Source organism: Nuphar pumila, chromosome 12 (genome assembly GCF_984573655.1).
Source record: "Nuphar pumila chromosome 12, dmNupPumi1.hap1.1, whole genome shotgun sequence".
Taxonomy (NCBI): domain Eukaryota; kingdom Viridiplantae; phylum Streptophyta; class Magnoliopsida; order Nymphaeales; family Nymphaeaceae; genus Nuphar; species Nuphar pumila.
The window spans coordinates 43,747,512-43,763,680 of NC_143260.1; the positions used below are offsets into that span (position 1 = coordinate 43,747,512).

At 41.4% G+C, this 16,169-nt stretch overlaps 1 protein-coding gene across 1 annotated transcript in view; it reads right to left on the reverse strand.

Annotated features, from left to right (window-relative positions):
• LOC149820847 (phosphoinositide phospholipase C 2-like) overlaps positions 1–16,169 on the reverse strand; it is a 179,136-nt gene that overhangs the window by 47,605 nt on the left and 115,362 nt on the right. The window contains exons 3-6 of the mRNA XM_089982996.1: positions 10,643–10,778; positions 10,279–10,515; positions 9,929–10,173; positions 9,511–9,628 (exon numbers count right to left, since the gene is read on the reverse strand). Coding sequence (XP_089839122.1) covers positions 9,511–9,628; positions 9,929–10,173; positions 10,279–10,515; positions 10,643–10,778 — 736 coding nt within the window. The remainder of the gene's footprint in view (positions 1–9,510; positions 9,629–9,928; positions 10,174–10,278; positions 10,516–10,642; positions 10,779–16,169) is intronic.

Sequence of the window (16,169 nt, forward strand, 5' to 3'; positions counted from 1 at the left end):
GGTACTTTCTTGGCATAGAAGTTGCATACTCTCCTCGGGGGTATATACTGTCACAGATGAAGCTTGCTGCAGACATATGTTCCAAATCTGGGATTTCAGATGATAAAAAGGTGGAGACTCCCGAGGTTATCAATGTTAAACTACGACTGGAGGATGGAGTTCTGCTGGACGATCCTACGCCCTACAGGCAACTCATAGGCTCCCTCACCTATCTGACTATCACCAGGCCCGATATTGCTCATGCTGTGCACTCTGCAAACCAATTTCAGCATGCTCCTACATCTGTGCATATGAGTGCTGTGCTCCGGATCATTCGATATATTAAAAATACTTTGACTAAAGGGCTATTCCTATCCTCAATCTCTTCCTTAGATTTACTAGCTTATACTGATGCTGACTGGGGAGGAAACCCAAATGATCGAATCTCAACTACTGGCTTTTGTGTATTCCTAGGAGATTCGCTAATTGCTTGGAGGTGCAAAAAACAGCAGAAAGTCTCATTGTCTTCTATTGAAGCAGAATACAGGGCTATGGCAACCACTACAATGGAGCTGGTGTGGCTTCGAAGTCTTCTTCAAGATATGGGAGTCGAAATTACCGGGGCTTCGAAGCTTTGTTGCGACAACAAAAGTGCTATCTACATTGCCAACAACCACACTTTCCATGAGAGGACGAAACATATTGAAATGGATTGTCATTATGTACGTGATGAATATCTTCGTGGGACAGTAACACTGCCATATGTCACTTCAGAATATCAACTTGCTGATTTCTTCACCAAAGCCCTGCCTGCTCCTCGCTTCTTGTTCCTCCTTGGCAAACTTTCGGTCATTCCCCCGTAAAGTTTGAGGGGGGGTGTTAAAACATATGTAATAATACCATAATACCCGATAGGGGTATTATGGTCATTTCACAAAGTACCCCATAGGGGTACTTATTTTGTTTCTCGTATTTCACTATTTTTTATTTTTATTTTTATTTTTATTTTTGTATTTTTTGGATACCGAAAAGGGGCCCCACAATGGAGTCGTTGGGGCCCCCAACGGTCACATATGTGATCGTTGGGGGCTCCCAACGACTCTATTGGGAGCCCCTTTGGTCTCCTCTTCTTATAAATAGGGGGAACCCCCCATGTATGTTGTATTGCTCTTGAGAGCTCCTCTTCAATAATAGTGATATTATTTTTCATGTGTGTAGCCTTTTTATAAGGCCCTTTGTATATCCCTTAGTGGATTTTCTCTCTTGTGCTTGTTGCATTTGTCTGTGTGGGACATAGTGAATGCTTTAGCATTCTTGGTTTCTTCCGCTTATTTCATTACATGAAGCTATCAAAAACTCAGTGTGACTCTCACGCCCTTCCAGTAGTTGTCGACTTCACTGATCACCTGTTCCTGCTAAAAACCAAATAAGTAGGGTGTCATAATCGAAATCCTGAGCACAGCTACTTCTTAATTAAACAAATGAGGTAAAGGGTTAAGATAAGATATCATGCAACAATTGAGGAAAAATATATACAAGACAGCTTATAGCATTTAGGAATTTATTCATGCAACAATCATAAATGTTAAGCATGTAAAGACAGTAAAACAATAGCAAGTAATAAAACTTCAGCATGCAACAAGAAAATAAACATTTCACACTCACCATCATATATTGATTGAGGGAACCATTAAAGTATGCATGATCTAATGCATAACAGGAAATTGCAAGATTCTTCTGCAATGCATGAACCCTTTTATTAATTTTCATTTAAATCCTTTTGTTTACATATGCATGCCTTATTAAATGCACACACTTTAAGTTTCTCTTTTTAATTACCGTGGCCCGCGGATACACCAAACGGATACAATCCCCGAGGTCAAGTAGGTTCCCAGGATAACTTAACATACAATTTGTATTTTATTACTGGGTTCCAACTTAGCCCTCGACCGAATCACCTTCAGAACATTAGACCCCCACATCTAATGTCGGGGACACAAGGGACACCCCACGCCCACAAGTGTCATTTCCTTGGTACAAAAAATAACAGTTGTGTCAAAACACACTACCCCCAGGTAAAGTGGCGGACTCTTCCTAAAACTGTGGTCAGGAGAAGGAACCTCAATATCGGGTTCAGGGGACCAAATTAAGCACATGGAGTTTTGTATCCTCACAGTCTCCCCAAGACCGGATCTCTAAGATCCCCATTCTCCAGATGGGTGATCCCAGAAGGTATGTTACACTGTGCTTTATTATTATCTTTTATTAAAAATCAATTCCTTAAGTTTTGCAACACCATATGCAAAAATAAAGATAAGAGCTCGCGTCTATCTCGCAAGAGCCATCACATGACTTCGGCTCGTGGAAACATATAGAACAGTGCAATAAAACGAAATTTTAGAGAAACATGATCTTTGCAATGCATTGACAGGAATAAGGAAAAGCAACCCTCAACTCGGGTTTACCAAGCCCTCGGTAATTCACTTTGATCACCGATGTACATTATGCATAAACCATAACATATTGTATGTGAAGTAATTCCTGTACTTTCAATTTGCACATTTTTCAAGTTAGTTACAAGCTCACAACCCATAAGCATAACCACAGAAATTTTCCGAATTTCCCTATATGCAACTCAAGTTGATGCATGCTTTCTTTTAAGTGAGCTTCCTTATGTGCATACCTATTTTCCAACTGTGTATCTACTCATGTTGGTTGCAAACCTTGACAAGAGTCACATATGCATGTCACTATATGTTCATATCATGTGCATGCCCACTGGTAAATGCATTGTTACGTTAAAAGAAACACCAACATATATGTATTTTCACGTGTATGTAGCCAACAATGAAATGGGTTTGTTTACAATAGTCATAGGCATATCAACACAACTACTATTGTTCTACGTGACAGTCAAATGCAAAATTTTTAAATAAGTGCATGCTTGCTGTTACATGATTTGATTCAATCAATGCATGTTTGTAAGTATCTATCATTAACTGTGACATGCAAGCCTTAAGGAAAAATTTATGTTTGCCAGTACTTCAACATCCATCCCATGTCCAGCCAACACCCGGATGGTTATGCAGCGTGTACACAGTCCCAGCAGCATAGGAGTTTAACAGAAATGTTTAAACCCTATACATATCTCACCTTATATATATATATATATATATGTATATATATATCCTCTTATATACCCTTTTTTTTTCTAAGTCACCCAGCCCAGCCGACCCTATCGGCTGGGTCTGACAGCATATCCACAGGCCCAGTTTGGGCCTCTGTATGCTGTCAGGAAACCACAGCATATATAGACAAATACAATTTTCTTCACTGCCCAAGACCACAGGCCAGCACCCAGCTGACTGGGTCAACTGGGCCTGTCGTGGCCCGGCCTAAAAGAGCACAACACACAAAACAGCATATTAACATTTTTTTTTTTGTAATGCATCAACACATGCCAGAACTATTTGTTAATATATATGTATATATTGAAAAGAGTAAGTCCAGCCCAGCCGACCCTGTCGGCTGGGTCCAACCGCATATACACAGGTCCAGTTTGGGCCTGTGTATGCTGCCAAAAACGACAGTATAAGGGTTCACATAAAAATTGTTTATTTGTTACATTATATGTCTCTTTTTTTTTTTAAACAATAAGAATACAGAAGGTGTGAGTGGGTAACAGTGGAAACCGTGGGTCCACTCTTCTCCATGGAATTCCATCAAGTGTTGCATGGAGATCCAATCTCCACTGATGCCTCATTCAAATCAAGAAGAGGTACCCGTACCTCGTTTCGCAAATTCTGGTGATCGGAGACAGCCTTTACGAGAGAGAGATCAGCTGAGGTCGAAACCCCCTACTGTCGAACTCCGGTTGAAGGGAAACAAAGAGGAGGAGGAAGGAATGTCGCTTGACACGGGTGGTGCGTATGCCTGCCGCGGTTGGGAAGTTGTCGGCGATGGGGGCTCCAGCAACGTGCACGAAAACGAGAGGGAGAGGGAGAGAGATTTGGGGCAAAACAGAGAGGTAAGGGGAAGGGGATACCAGCCTACCATTTTGAAGGAGGAAGCCCTCCGAATCTGGCAGAGATCGTTACCCTCTCGCCGGAGGCTGCGACCCACCTTTCCCCCCCTTTTTCCCTCACACGATAGGAGTTAGGGTTTTCTCTCAGCACCCTAACCCTCCCCCCTTCAATATCGGGCAACCCTTATCGGGTTGCCCCCCCCCCCTTATTTGCTCGTTACACAGGGCGACCCGGGTCCGAATCTGGGACCCAGTAACCGACCCCGAGTTGGGTCCACGCCTTTCCCCCATCAAAAATGGATCCGCAAGTTGGATCCAACTGTGGATCCTCGACTTCGCTTTATACATAAATAAATATATATATATATATATATATATATATATATATATATATTTCTCGTTTTATTACAAATGTTAATATTATTTTAGTATAACGCAATTAGTTATGCATAAATACCCATTTATGGGTCCGAGATCCGAAATATGGATCTTAGGTCCAAATTGCTTGTTTCCAAACAAAACAAATAAATGGCAAAACTTACGGTTTTTACATCCTTACCCCCTTAAAAGAATTTCGTCCTCGAAATTAGCACATACCAAATAAAAGAGGGTAATGATGACGCATGTCTGTCTTAGACTCTCAAGTGCATTCGTCTAGCCCATGATGCTGCCAACGCACCTTCACGAACGGAATCGTCCTACTGCGTAGCACCCTTTCCTGGCATTCCACAATCTCTATCGGTTTCTCGTTCGTAGTTAAGTCAGGTTGTACCTCGATCGCCTCATAGTGAATTACGTGTGAGGGGTCAGGTACGTACTTTCTCAACATCGAGACATGAAAAACATCGTGAATCTGCGAAAACTGAGGAGGAAGTGCTACCCGATATGCAGTCTCTCTGACTCGCCCAAGGACTTCGAAGGGTCCAACATACCTTGGACTCAACTTTCCTTTCTTTCCAAACCGAAAGATACTTTTCGTAGGCGAGATTCGAACAAACACGTGATCGCCTACCTCAAAACTGAGCTCTCTACGTCGCTGATCGGCATAACTCTTCTGCCTACTTTGGGCTGCACTCAACCATTGCCTGATTAGACGCACTTGATCTGCATAGTGCTGGATGATTTCTGGAGACTCCACTGCTCTCACTCCAACCTCATCCCAACAAACCGAGGATCTACACGGTCGGTCATATAGTGCTTCATACGAGGCCATACCAATACTAGCATGAAAGCTATTGTTATAAGAAAACTCTGCAAGCTTCACATGTTTGTCCCAATCACCTACCCAATCCAAAGCGCACGCTCTCAACATATCCTCGAGCGTTTGAATCGTTCGTTCTGATTGCCCTTCTGTCTGCGGATGGAAAGTAGTACTAAACTTCAAGGTAGTGCCAAGGGCTTTCTGAAGCTGGCGCCAAAATCGAGATGTGAACCTCGGATCCCGATCTGACACTATCGAACGAGGCACTCCGTGAAGCCTAACAATCTCCTCTACGTAGAGATCGGCCAAGCTTTCCAAGCTTTGACTAATCCTGATCGAAAGAAAATGAGCACTCTTCGTCAAACGATCCACAATCACCCATATGGCATCTCGTTGTCGTCGGGTCTTAGGCAGCCCTACGATGAAGTCCATTGAGATATCATCCCACTTCCATTCTGGAATCTCAAGAGGCTGCAAAAGTCCACCTGGTCTCTGGTGTTCAATCTTCACTTGCTGGCAAGACACCGAGATACGAACCCCGCGATGTCCTGTTTCATCCCATTCCACCAATAAGTCCTCTGGATATCTTTGAACATCTTGGTGGAACCAGGGTGAACGGAATACTTCGACCTGTGAGCTTCACTCATCAACTCTTCTCGTAACGCTTTTGGAACCCACCATCGGTCTCCGAACATGATGGTTCCGTCCCCCTCTTGGCGAAACTGCGCTTCTGGCTTCTGAGCACTTTCGCACAACTTTTCAAAGTCCGGATCTTCTGATTGAAGTTCCTCAATTCGATCTATGATCTCTGGTCGTGCCTGCATCCCAGCACAAAGGATGCGTTTGGAGTTATCAGAAAAAGGTTGCCATCGTACGAACTCCTCGACCAGATTCCAACTGCGTCCAATCAAGCTAGCTGCTGTGACTGACGCCTTTCTACTAAGTGCATCAGCCACCACATTCGCCTTACCCGGATGGTAAGCGATGGAGAAATCGTAATCCTTCAGGAACTCCAACCACCTACGTTGTCTCAAGTTCAAGTCCCTCTGGGTGAAGATATATTTGAGGCTCTTGTGGTCGGACATGACCTCAAACGTTTCCCCATAAAGGTAGTGGCGCCAAATCTTCAGCGCGTAGACTACTGCCGCTAACTCCAAGTCATGTGTGAGATAATTCTTCTCATGCACCTTTAGCTGTCGGGAAGAGTATGCTACGACCTTTCCATGCTGCATAAAAACACAACCCAGTCCAGTCCCCGACGCATCACTTGTAATGAAAAGAGGCGGAAGCACCAATAGAGTAAAAGACACTCTTTAAGAGTGACCACTAGAGCCAAGAACACAAACACCAAATGTGCACACACAAAACTCTCAAAAATAGAAAATGACTTAAAGTCATAAGTTGGATATTATTGAAGAAAAGAAGAGAAGGGTGAAAAACCCATACATTTACAAGGGGGAACCTCCTCTTTATATAGGGGAGGAGAGCACTAAAGGAGGACCATAAAAGGAGGCTCCCTTCTAGTCGTTGGGAGCCCCAACGGTCATAAATATGACTGTTGGGGCCCCAACGACTAGATAGGTGGGGCCCTTTATGGTTCCAAAAAGTAAAACAGAAAAATAAAAAAGGAAAAAGAAAAAAGGGAAAAAAGAAAAAAAGGTAAAAAACAAAAAGTACATATGGAATTACCAAAACACCCCTATCGGGTTTTTGGTTTATACAAAACAGGAAAGAGCTATATTATTATGTATATATACTTATATATATATACGAATGTATATATATATAAGTATATGTATATATATATATATATTTATATATACATAATTTAACATGCCCCCTCAAACTTTACGGGGAGAAGACCGAAAGTTTGCCAAGAAGAAACATGAATCGTGGAGTTGGGAGCGCCTTGGTGAAGAAGTCAGTCAGTTGATACTCTGAAGTGACATATGGCAATGTGATGGTCCCTTTGAGATATTCGTCTCGAACATAATGGCAATCCATTTCGATATGCTTGGTTCGCTCATGAAAGGTGTGATTGCTGGCAATGTATATCGCACTCTTGTTATCACAACAGAGCTTGGTGGGAGTGGAAATGGGAATGCCCATGTCACCAAGGAGACTTCTGAGCCACACAATTTCCATAGTTGTCATCGCCATAGCCCGATATTCAGCTTCAGTAGATGATAAGGAGACCTTCTGCTGCTTCTTGCATCTCCACGAGATAAGAGATTCACCTAAAAAAATGCAAAGACCCGTAATTGAGATACGATCATTGGGATTTCCTCCCCAGTCAGCATCAGTAAAAGTAGTCAATTCAAGAGATGAGGAAGAGGATAAGAAGAGTCCCTTGGAGATGGTATTTTTGATATATCGCACAATTCTCATTACGGACGCCATATGAACCGTAGTAGGTGCGTGCTGAAACTGGCTCGCTGCATGAACCGCATGAGCTATGTTTGGACGTGTGATGGATAGATAGGTGAGGGATCCAATTAATTGACGGTAGGGAGTTGGATCTTCAAGAAGAACACCATCTTCAAGTCTTAGTTTTGCATTGATAACTTCGGGAGTCTCAACTTTCTTTTCATCAGATATTCCTGATTTGGTACAAATTTCTGCAGCTAACTTCATTTGAGATAAGATGTATCCTCGCGCGGAATAAGCCACTTTAATTCCTAAAAAACATCTCAAATAACCAAGGTCCTGCCTAACAAAAACAAGGGAGGCAGTGTGCTTCACCCCTGCCTATCTATCGAAGGAGCAAGGAGGCAGAAGCGAGGCCCCTGCCCGTCGATCAAAAAAGCGGGAGACAGGTGGCTTCACCCCTGCCTGCCGAAATTAGCGGAGGTAGGGGCGACGCCCCTGCCTACTAGAAGGAGAAGGCGCAGGGAGGCGACACGGCCCCTCCCCCGCCAAACTGAGGGTATAGGGAGGGGCTCGGCCCCTCCCCTGCAAAACGAGTGCACAAGGAAGGGCTTGGCCCCATCCCTGCCAAAGGGTACACAGGGAAGGGGGCTTAGCCCCTCCCTTGCATACAAGGGGTACAGAGAGGGGGCTCCGCCCCTTCCCTGTCGCTGGAAGGTGCAGGAAGGGTCGCAGCCCCTCCCCTGAACAACAAGGGTGCAAGGAGGGGGCTCGACCCCTCCCCTGCCGAAAAAAGGGAGCAAGGAGGGGCTCAACCCCCTCCCCTGCTGTAAAAGGGAGCCGGGAGGAGGATGGACCCCTCCCCTGCTAAAGATGGTGCAAGGAGGGGGGTCGATCCCTCCCTTGGCCGCAGGGAGCACAGGGAGGGCTCGGCCCCTCCCCTGCCAAAAGGAGACGCATAAAGGGGGCTCAACCCCTCCACCGCCAAATACGGCACACAGGGAGGGGCTCGATCCCTCCTCTGCAAACAGAGGCATCGGGAGGGGGTTGGGCCCCTCCCTCGCAAAACACATCGCGGGGAGAAGGCTCTACCCCTCCGCTGCGATTTAAGGCAGGAAGGAGGGGGCTTTGCCCCTCCCTTGCGATTGAGGGAGGCAGGGAGGTGGCTCAACCCCTCCCTGTGCAAACAGAGAAGTGAGGGACAGAGAGACGGAAGGAAAAGGAGAAGAAGAAGAGAAAAAGGGTGCGTACCTGGAGGTCGCCGAAGGGAAGGTCGCTGGCATGTGTGTGTCACCGGAGGCCGCTGCTTGGCAAAAGCAAGGAGAGTGGGAGAGATGGTTGGGGGAGAGAGTGTACAGAGAGAAACGAGAGAGCGGAAGGGGAAAGGGGGTTTCTATTTGAAACCCCTCCCCTGCCTCGCTGTCTTAGAAAGCACGAGAGGCGGTGCCTCCGCTGGGTCCGGATCGAGTCTAGGTCTGACCCGAATCCAAGCCATTTTTGTTTTAGGTTTTTACAGGGCTCTTGGTCATTTGGACCATAGAGTTGTTGGGAGTCCCAAGGGTCATATTTATGACCGTTGGGAGCTCCCTTCTCTCTCTTGTAACCTATTTAAAGGGGACTTTTGGTCCCCATTTATTATTGCTTTTCATAGGTTTTTAACAATACAAGATTTAGTATTTTTTATATGTTCTTGTTCCTCTTTGTGAGCATTCTGCTTAGCCCTTAGTGGCTCTTTGTATCTTGCCCGTTAGTGGCTTCTTATTTGTGTGGTTATGCACTCTTTATAGCCCCTTGTGGCATCTCTCTTATGCACTTAAGTTGTAAGCAGTCAAATAATGTTCATATATAAAATGAAGTTAATAGAGAAAAGTTGCAAACAGAAAATAATGTAATTTTGACAACACGATGAAAGATCCAAATGCAAAAGCTGGAAGCCCACCTGCATATTCAAAGCAACCATCTGAGCTCCATACATCCATCCAATTAGTGGATTGTAGTTTGAGGAGTCGACACGAATGCCTTTTGGGTATATTCTCAGTAAATTATGCTGGGTGAACCTAAGACGAGCAAAATGATTAGAACAATAGAATAAATAATGCAACACCCATAAGACAATTCCCAAAAAACAAAATGCTCACAATTTCAGCAGTTTTATTGACCATAATGAATTGGAAACATAAAACTGAAGAGGAAGATAAGAGGAAGGATATGCAGTGCAAAATATAAAAACAAAGAATAAATAATTGTCACAAGATCTTCTTTGGACTTTTTCAAGAGGGAGTAACAGTAAGCATCATAACTGATAGGATACTTCATATTTTGTGAAGAAATTTATCCAGATCTTGGCTCACGTATACCTCACTAGGTCAACTGCATGAGAGGCCACAGCCTTTGTCACTTCCTGTTCACTTAAGCTAAGACGCCTAACATTATTGGGTTCAACTTTTAGCCAGTTCTTCATTCCTCCCTTCAACTTCCCTGCATGAATGGTAATGATACGACTATATTCATAAGCACCTTTATGGTATCCCTGGCTCAAACTCTGATCATCATCGTTGGCATCATCTTCATCAGGATGCTGTTCAGATGGATCAACATCAATCTGACAGAATGGGTTGCAAGGTTGTAAACATATCAGTACGCAACTATCATGCATGTGATCACTGAAAACACTAAAAAAAATCAAATGTCATGTTAAGTAGTGCACCTCATTATCAGCTTCAATTTCTTCTTTAATATCTCGGACGTCCTTTCCCCAAGAATCATCATTCAAATCTTTCTCTTTTTGTGATCCATTATCCTTGAAACTAGCAGCTTCTAAATACTCTTTTGGTGCCTTAGTTGATATCATAACCCGATGCTTCAAGGATTCTGGTGAAGGAAATTCTTGTAAAGATCCAGATTCAGGGTAAAACAACATATCGCCAAATGTTTGAGTGACCATCTGTACCAAATTGTTAAGGGGGCAATAGGAGTAAGCATTCTAGATAAATTTTGAAAGATTGCAAAATAAGAATCAAGATATCAGCCTTGGGAGTGAGAATATGTTATTAAACAATACAATGAATCACCTCAGCTACTTTCTCTCGGAGATCTGTGTTAAGGTGGTCCTCAAGAGTTATTATGACAGGATATGGTGAAGCAGAAAATGCATGTTCTTTAATGGATTTCAAACATTTGATGAGTTCCACTGGGGTTGTCAAAGTCCTACAGTAAAGAAGAAAAAGACATTGATACCATTTAAATAAACACAAGAATTGAGCATGTATCTTTAAATAATTGCTTTGCATTTATTGATGCATATAAACAATTAAAAAAAAAACACTAAATCAATATATATATATATGACTTTCAGTAGAAAAAAATATATTAAATTTCATGTATACATATTGCCAAACCAATTGGGCTGCAAGAAGCTCGGACTCAGCTTTGACTCATTTAAACAAACAAGCTAATGACTTTAATCTTAGGCTTGTAGCTAAAGCATGAAGCATGAACTTAGGATTGTCAACACCTGGCATGCATCTCTCTCTCTCTCTCTCTCTCTCTCTCTCTCTCTCTCTCTCTCTCTCTCTCTCTCTCTCTCTCTCTGTACTGAAACATGCATAACCTAGCAGCACACTTTCACCATTCTTTTGGAAAATAAATATGAAGTACCAGCTGTACTTGTCTTGTACCACCTACTAGTACTCCTACGACGTACATGACATATACAAAGAGGTTTTTCAAATTCAATTAGCGGAATTTTTTTTAGCATTGACACATATAATATGAAAAGTAATTTGGAAACATAGTTTGATGAATGTACTACAACTGAAGATATGCAGATTATTATACATTCTGACAAGAGGACGTTAGCATTGGCACTAAATCTAGCATTTCATGATAGGTTGTTGAAAAGTGTAATGTGTTTTACATCTCAGTGTGCTACCCCTTCTTTGTATATATCATTATTTATAGGGGTACTCTTGTATTTTATCAGTTAGTTGTAGAAGTCAACCATTTTTGTCTTGTAGTGTAGTAGAGGGGTTGACCCCATATATTGTTGTAACTTTTCATTCTTGAAGCTAATGAAGTTTTTTTTATCCTTCTCCATTGTTGCTTTCTCTTGTTGGGAATTCTTGCATTGCTCTTGATATAGTATCAGAGTCATATCTCAAGAGAAAAGGTTGTTGCTGAGTGAAAGGAGAGAAGAAGCTTCATTTCTGCTGGTCGAAACTTTGCATCAAGATCTGTGCACAGAGTTATTGACATCAGTAGGGCCAGGTTCAAAGGTCGGTGTTTTGGTTGTTTGAGTTGGAAATTTGATAGACGTCGATCTTAGAAGTTCTTGGAATCAAGAATCACGATCATCAGAGGTATATTGAATTTTTAGCAATTTTTCTAAGATTTTATGGGTATCGACTATTTTGATGACCAGATTTGCAAAATCTAATCAGTCTGAGTTTATTAATGTCTTTGGGTGACCGAGATTGAGTCTAGGGTTGTTTTTGTGTGGGAAACTAGTTGAATTTGATTTGGGAGCATTGTATGTGATTTTTGGTGAAGTTTTGTTGAGTTTTTAAGTGATCACCATCAGCCGATAATCTGATTTTCAGTTTCTAAGCATATCAAGCTCTCAGAATTGGGTTGTTTTTTGTTGTGTATTGTGCTTTAGCATAGATTTGTGGTTATTCCATATTCTGGACTTGTGCAGCACTTGACTGAAGTGTTTGTGTGGGATTTAACACTTGTTGAACTCGGCTGGTGGTCTTTTTGTTGTATATCATCATACTTTGTGCACAGTTCATTAGGTCTTGCATAATCTGCTGGACTGCTTTATTTTTTTGGTACCTCTGGTTTGGTTTGTTGTGGTATTATGCTTTGTGCAGGCTGAGATTGTCGCTGGCGGTTGGTGTGAATATGGAGAAAGGAGAATCCATTTAGCTTGTTTCAATGAAGCTTGATGGACAAACTATACTTATTGGTCCAACTTTATGACTATTGTAATTGTTGGGAAGGGTCTTGGTGACTACTTTGATGGGTCTAAAGGAAGACCAAAAGCCATAGATGCCAACTATGACAAGTTCATTGAGGAACGGACAACAAACAATGCAAAGGAGAAGCATGGATCTTAGGATCAATGGAACAAAGAATAACAGTTAATCTTTTCAAGTTTCAAAAGGCGAAAAAACATGGGGGTCTCTCAAGAAAGTGTACAAATAAGAAAATTGGGCAAAGCAATATCAGCTCATGCAGGAGTTGAAAGCTACGAGGAAATGGAGTAAATCTGTTCAGAAATTCCATTCAGAGATGTAGCAAATATGGGATGCCCATGCACTTAGGGAAGGTCACAGGAAATGTGACATGCAATTATTGTAAATCCTGCATGGATGTATATGATTAGTCTAGAAAGACAATCTAACTGACTGAGTTCCTTATAGCACTTTGTTCCAAGTTTGATGGTGTGAGGAGTGTCATGCTTCAGAGAGCCTTCTTGCCTTTTGTTACTCAAATGCTTGGTAAGATCATTGTTGAAGAATGAGGTATCTTGGGGTTTACTCGTATGAGGATTCAATTGTGGTTGTTCTTAGGCAGTCAGGTGGCAGAGTTAGAGGTAGAGGTCACTTGAGCTCCATTCAGTGTCACTATTGTAGAAGGTATGACCATATGAAGAGTATTTGTCTAGTTCTGAAGAAAAGAAAAGGTGGAGCCTTTGCAGCACCGAGTAGAGAGAGCATTAAGCCTAAGGATTGGTAGCTTGATAGCAGTAGCGGTGTGAAGTTAGCTACTTTGTCTGATGGGAGTCTTTCAGATCAATCAAGTGGTAATCAATTGTATATCCTATAGAAAATGCAACAGCAGATTCACCAGTTACAGCTCTTGGCTTAGTATGCCATTGTTGCCTCTTCCTACTTTGGTACTGCCTTCGTATATATCTCTAATTGTTTTCCTTGTTGGTTAATAGACTCAGGAGCATCATGTCATATGACAACTCATGAATCTGTCTTAATCAATTGTTATCCCCACAGTAGCATCTTGTAGCATCTTCTGCACTACAAAGGGATCATCCATGTCTATTTTAAAACTTAGGTCCATTGCCTCTAGCTCATACCCTGGTAGTAAATTAAATTTCTTCTTTTGCTATGAATCTTATTTCTATTGTTAAATTATCCAATCCAATTATATGTTACCTTTTCTCCTATTGATTGTGTTGTGCGAATTGTTCATAAGCGATGAGATTTATATTATTTGGACTGGTTGGATATGAGTTCACAAAAGAGAACCGAAGTCAAGCATGAAGTGTTATTTTTTGGGCTTTCCTAAAGGGTAGAAGGGTTATAAATGTTATGATCTTGTTGGAAAGAGGATTTGGATCTCTAGACATGTGCTCTTTCTATGAGCATATACCAGGGTTACCGAATTGTGTCGTCACAAGAATTGTGACCATTGCGTTATTATTTCCATAATAACAAAAAAAATGTGCCTTGTTACCTAGGTGAGGTCATCAACTATAATAAAGACAGTTGAAGAAGAATGTAGAAGTACAAATATTGATTTGACATTTGGAAAGACTACCTCATTACCATGGATGAGGTTGTCACAAGAGCTGTGATTATTGCGTTGTTACTAAGGAGTAAACAACTGAAACAAATTTTGTTTATTCAATCACATTGTCAACTTTTGAAAAGACATTGAGAGAATGTTAAAAGCAAAATAATTTTATTGATGTCAAATCAAAGACAAAGAGAGGGTGGACAGACAGTTTGCCACCACTCTTGATAATCAGAAGATACATTGGGTCCAGGGAATTGTAATGAAGAGGTGTGGAAGCACCAATAGAGCAAAAGCACTCTTTAAGAGTGACCACAAGAGTCAAGAACACAAACACTAAAAGTGTATACACAAAACTCACAAAAGTAGAAAATGACTTAAAGTCATAAGTTGAATGTTATTGAAGAAAGAAAGAGGAGGGTGAAAACCCAATGCTTTTACAAGTGAGAGCCTCCTCTATTTATAGAGGAGGAGAGCTAAAGGAGGACCATAAAGGGGGCTCTCTTCTAGTCGTTGGGAGCCCCAACGGTCATAAATATGATCGTTGGGGCCCCAACGACTAGATAGGTGGGGCCCCTTATGGTCCTTCAAAAGTAAAACTAAGTAATAAAAAAAGAAAAAGAAAAAGGGGAAAAAGAAAGAAAAAAGGAAAAATGCAAAAAGGAAAAAGTACATGGTGATTTACCAAAATGCCACTATCAGGTTTTTGGTTGTACAGAAAAAGAAAAAGAAATATATTATGTATATATACATATATATACTTATATATATACGTATGTATATATATATAAGTATATGTATATATATTTATATATACATCATTTAACATGCCCCCTCAAACTTTACGGGGAGAAGACCGAAAGTTTGCTAAGAAGAAACATAAATCGTGGAGTTGAGAGCGCTTTGGTGAAGAAGTCAGCCAGTTGATATTCTGAAGTAACATATGGCAATGTGATAGTTCCTCTGAGATATTCGTCTCGAACATAATGGCAATCCATTTCAATATGTTGGGTCTGCTCGTGAAAAGTATGATTGCTTGCAATATATATCGCGCTTTTGTTATCACAGCAGAGCTTGGTAGGAGAGGAAATGAGGACGCCCATGTCACCAAGGAGACTTCAGAGCCATACGATTTCCATAGTTGTCATTGCCATGGCCCGATACTCAGCTTCAGTGGATGATAGTGAGACCTTTTGCTGTTTCTTGCATCTCCACAAAATGAGGGATTCACCTAAAAAAATGCAAAGACCAGTGGTTGAGATACGATCATTGGGATTTTCTCCCCAGTCAACATGAGTAAAAGCAGTTAACTCAAGAGATGAGGAAGAGGATAAGAAGAGTCCCTTGGAGATGGTATTTTTGACGTATCACATAATTCTTATTACGGCCGCCATATGAACCGAAGTAGGTGCATGCTGAAACTGGCTTGCTGCATGAACCGCATGAGCTATATCTGGACGTGTGATGGATAGATAGGTGAGGGATCCAATTAATTGACGGAAGGGGGTTGGATCCTCAAGAAGAACACCATCCTCAAGTCTCAGTTTTGCATTGATAACTTCGGGAGTCTCAACTTTCTTTTCATCAGATATTCCTGACTTGGTACAAATGTCAGCAGCTAATTTCATTTGAGATAGGATGTATCATCGCGTAGAATAAGCTACTTCAATTCCTAAAAAATATCTCAAGTATCCAAGGTCAGACATATCAAAAGTTTCTTTTAACATAGCCTTTACATTATTTACCCCCTTTTTGTCACTCCTAGTGATATCATATCATCAACATATAACAGAAGCATAACAATGGAGTCACCTATTTTCTTAACAAAAAGAGCAGTGTCAGTATAGCAATAAGTAAATCCTAAATTGATTAATACATTACTAAACTTGTCATACCAAGCTTTAGGAGTTTGCTTAAGTCCATATAAGGCCTTTTTTAATTTTAAAATTTTTTCATTTAAATTCATACCTGGAGGAGGTTCCATATAAACTTCTTCATTTAAATTTCCATTTAAAAAGGCATTTTTGACATCAAGTTGAAAAAATGGCCATTTTTTAATAAAGG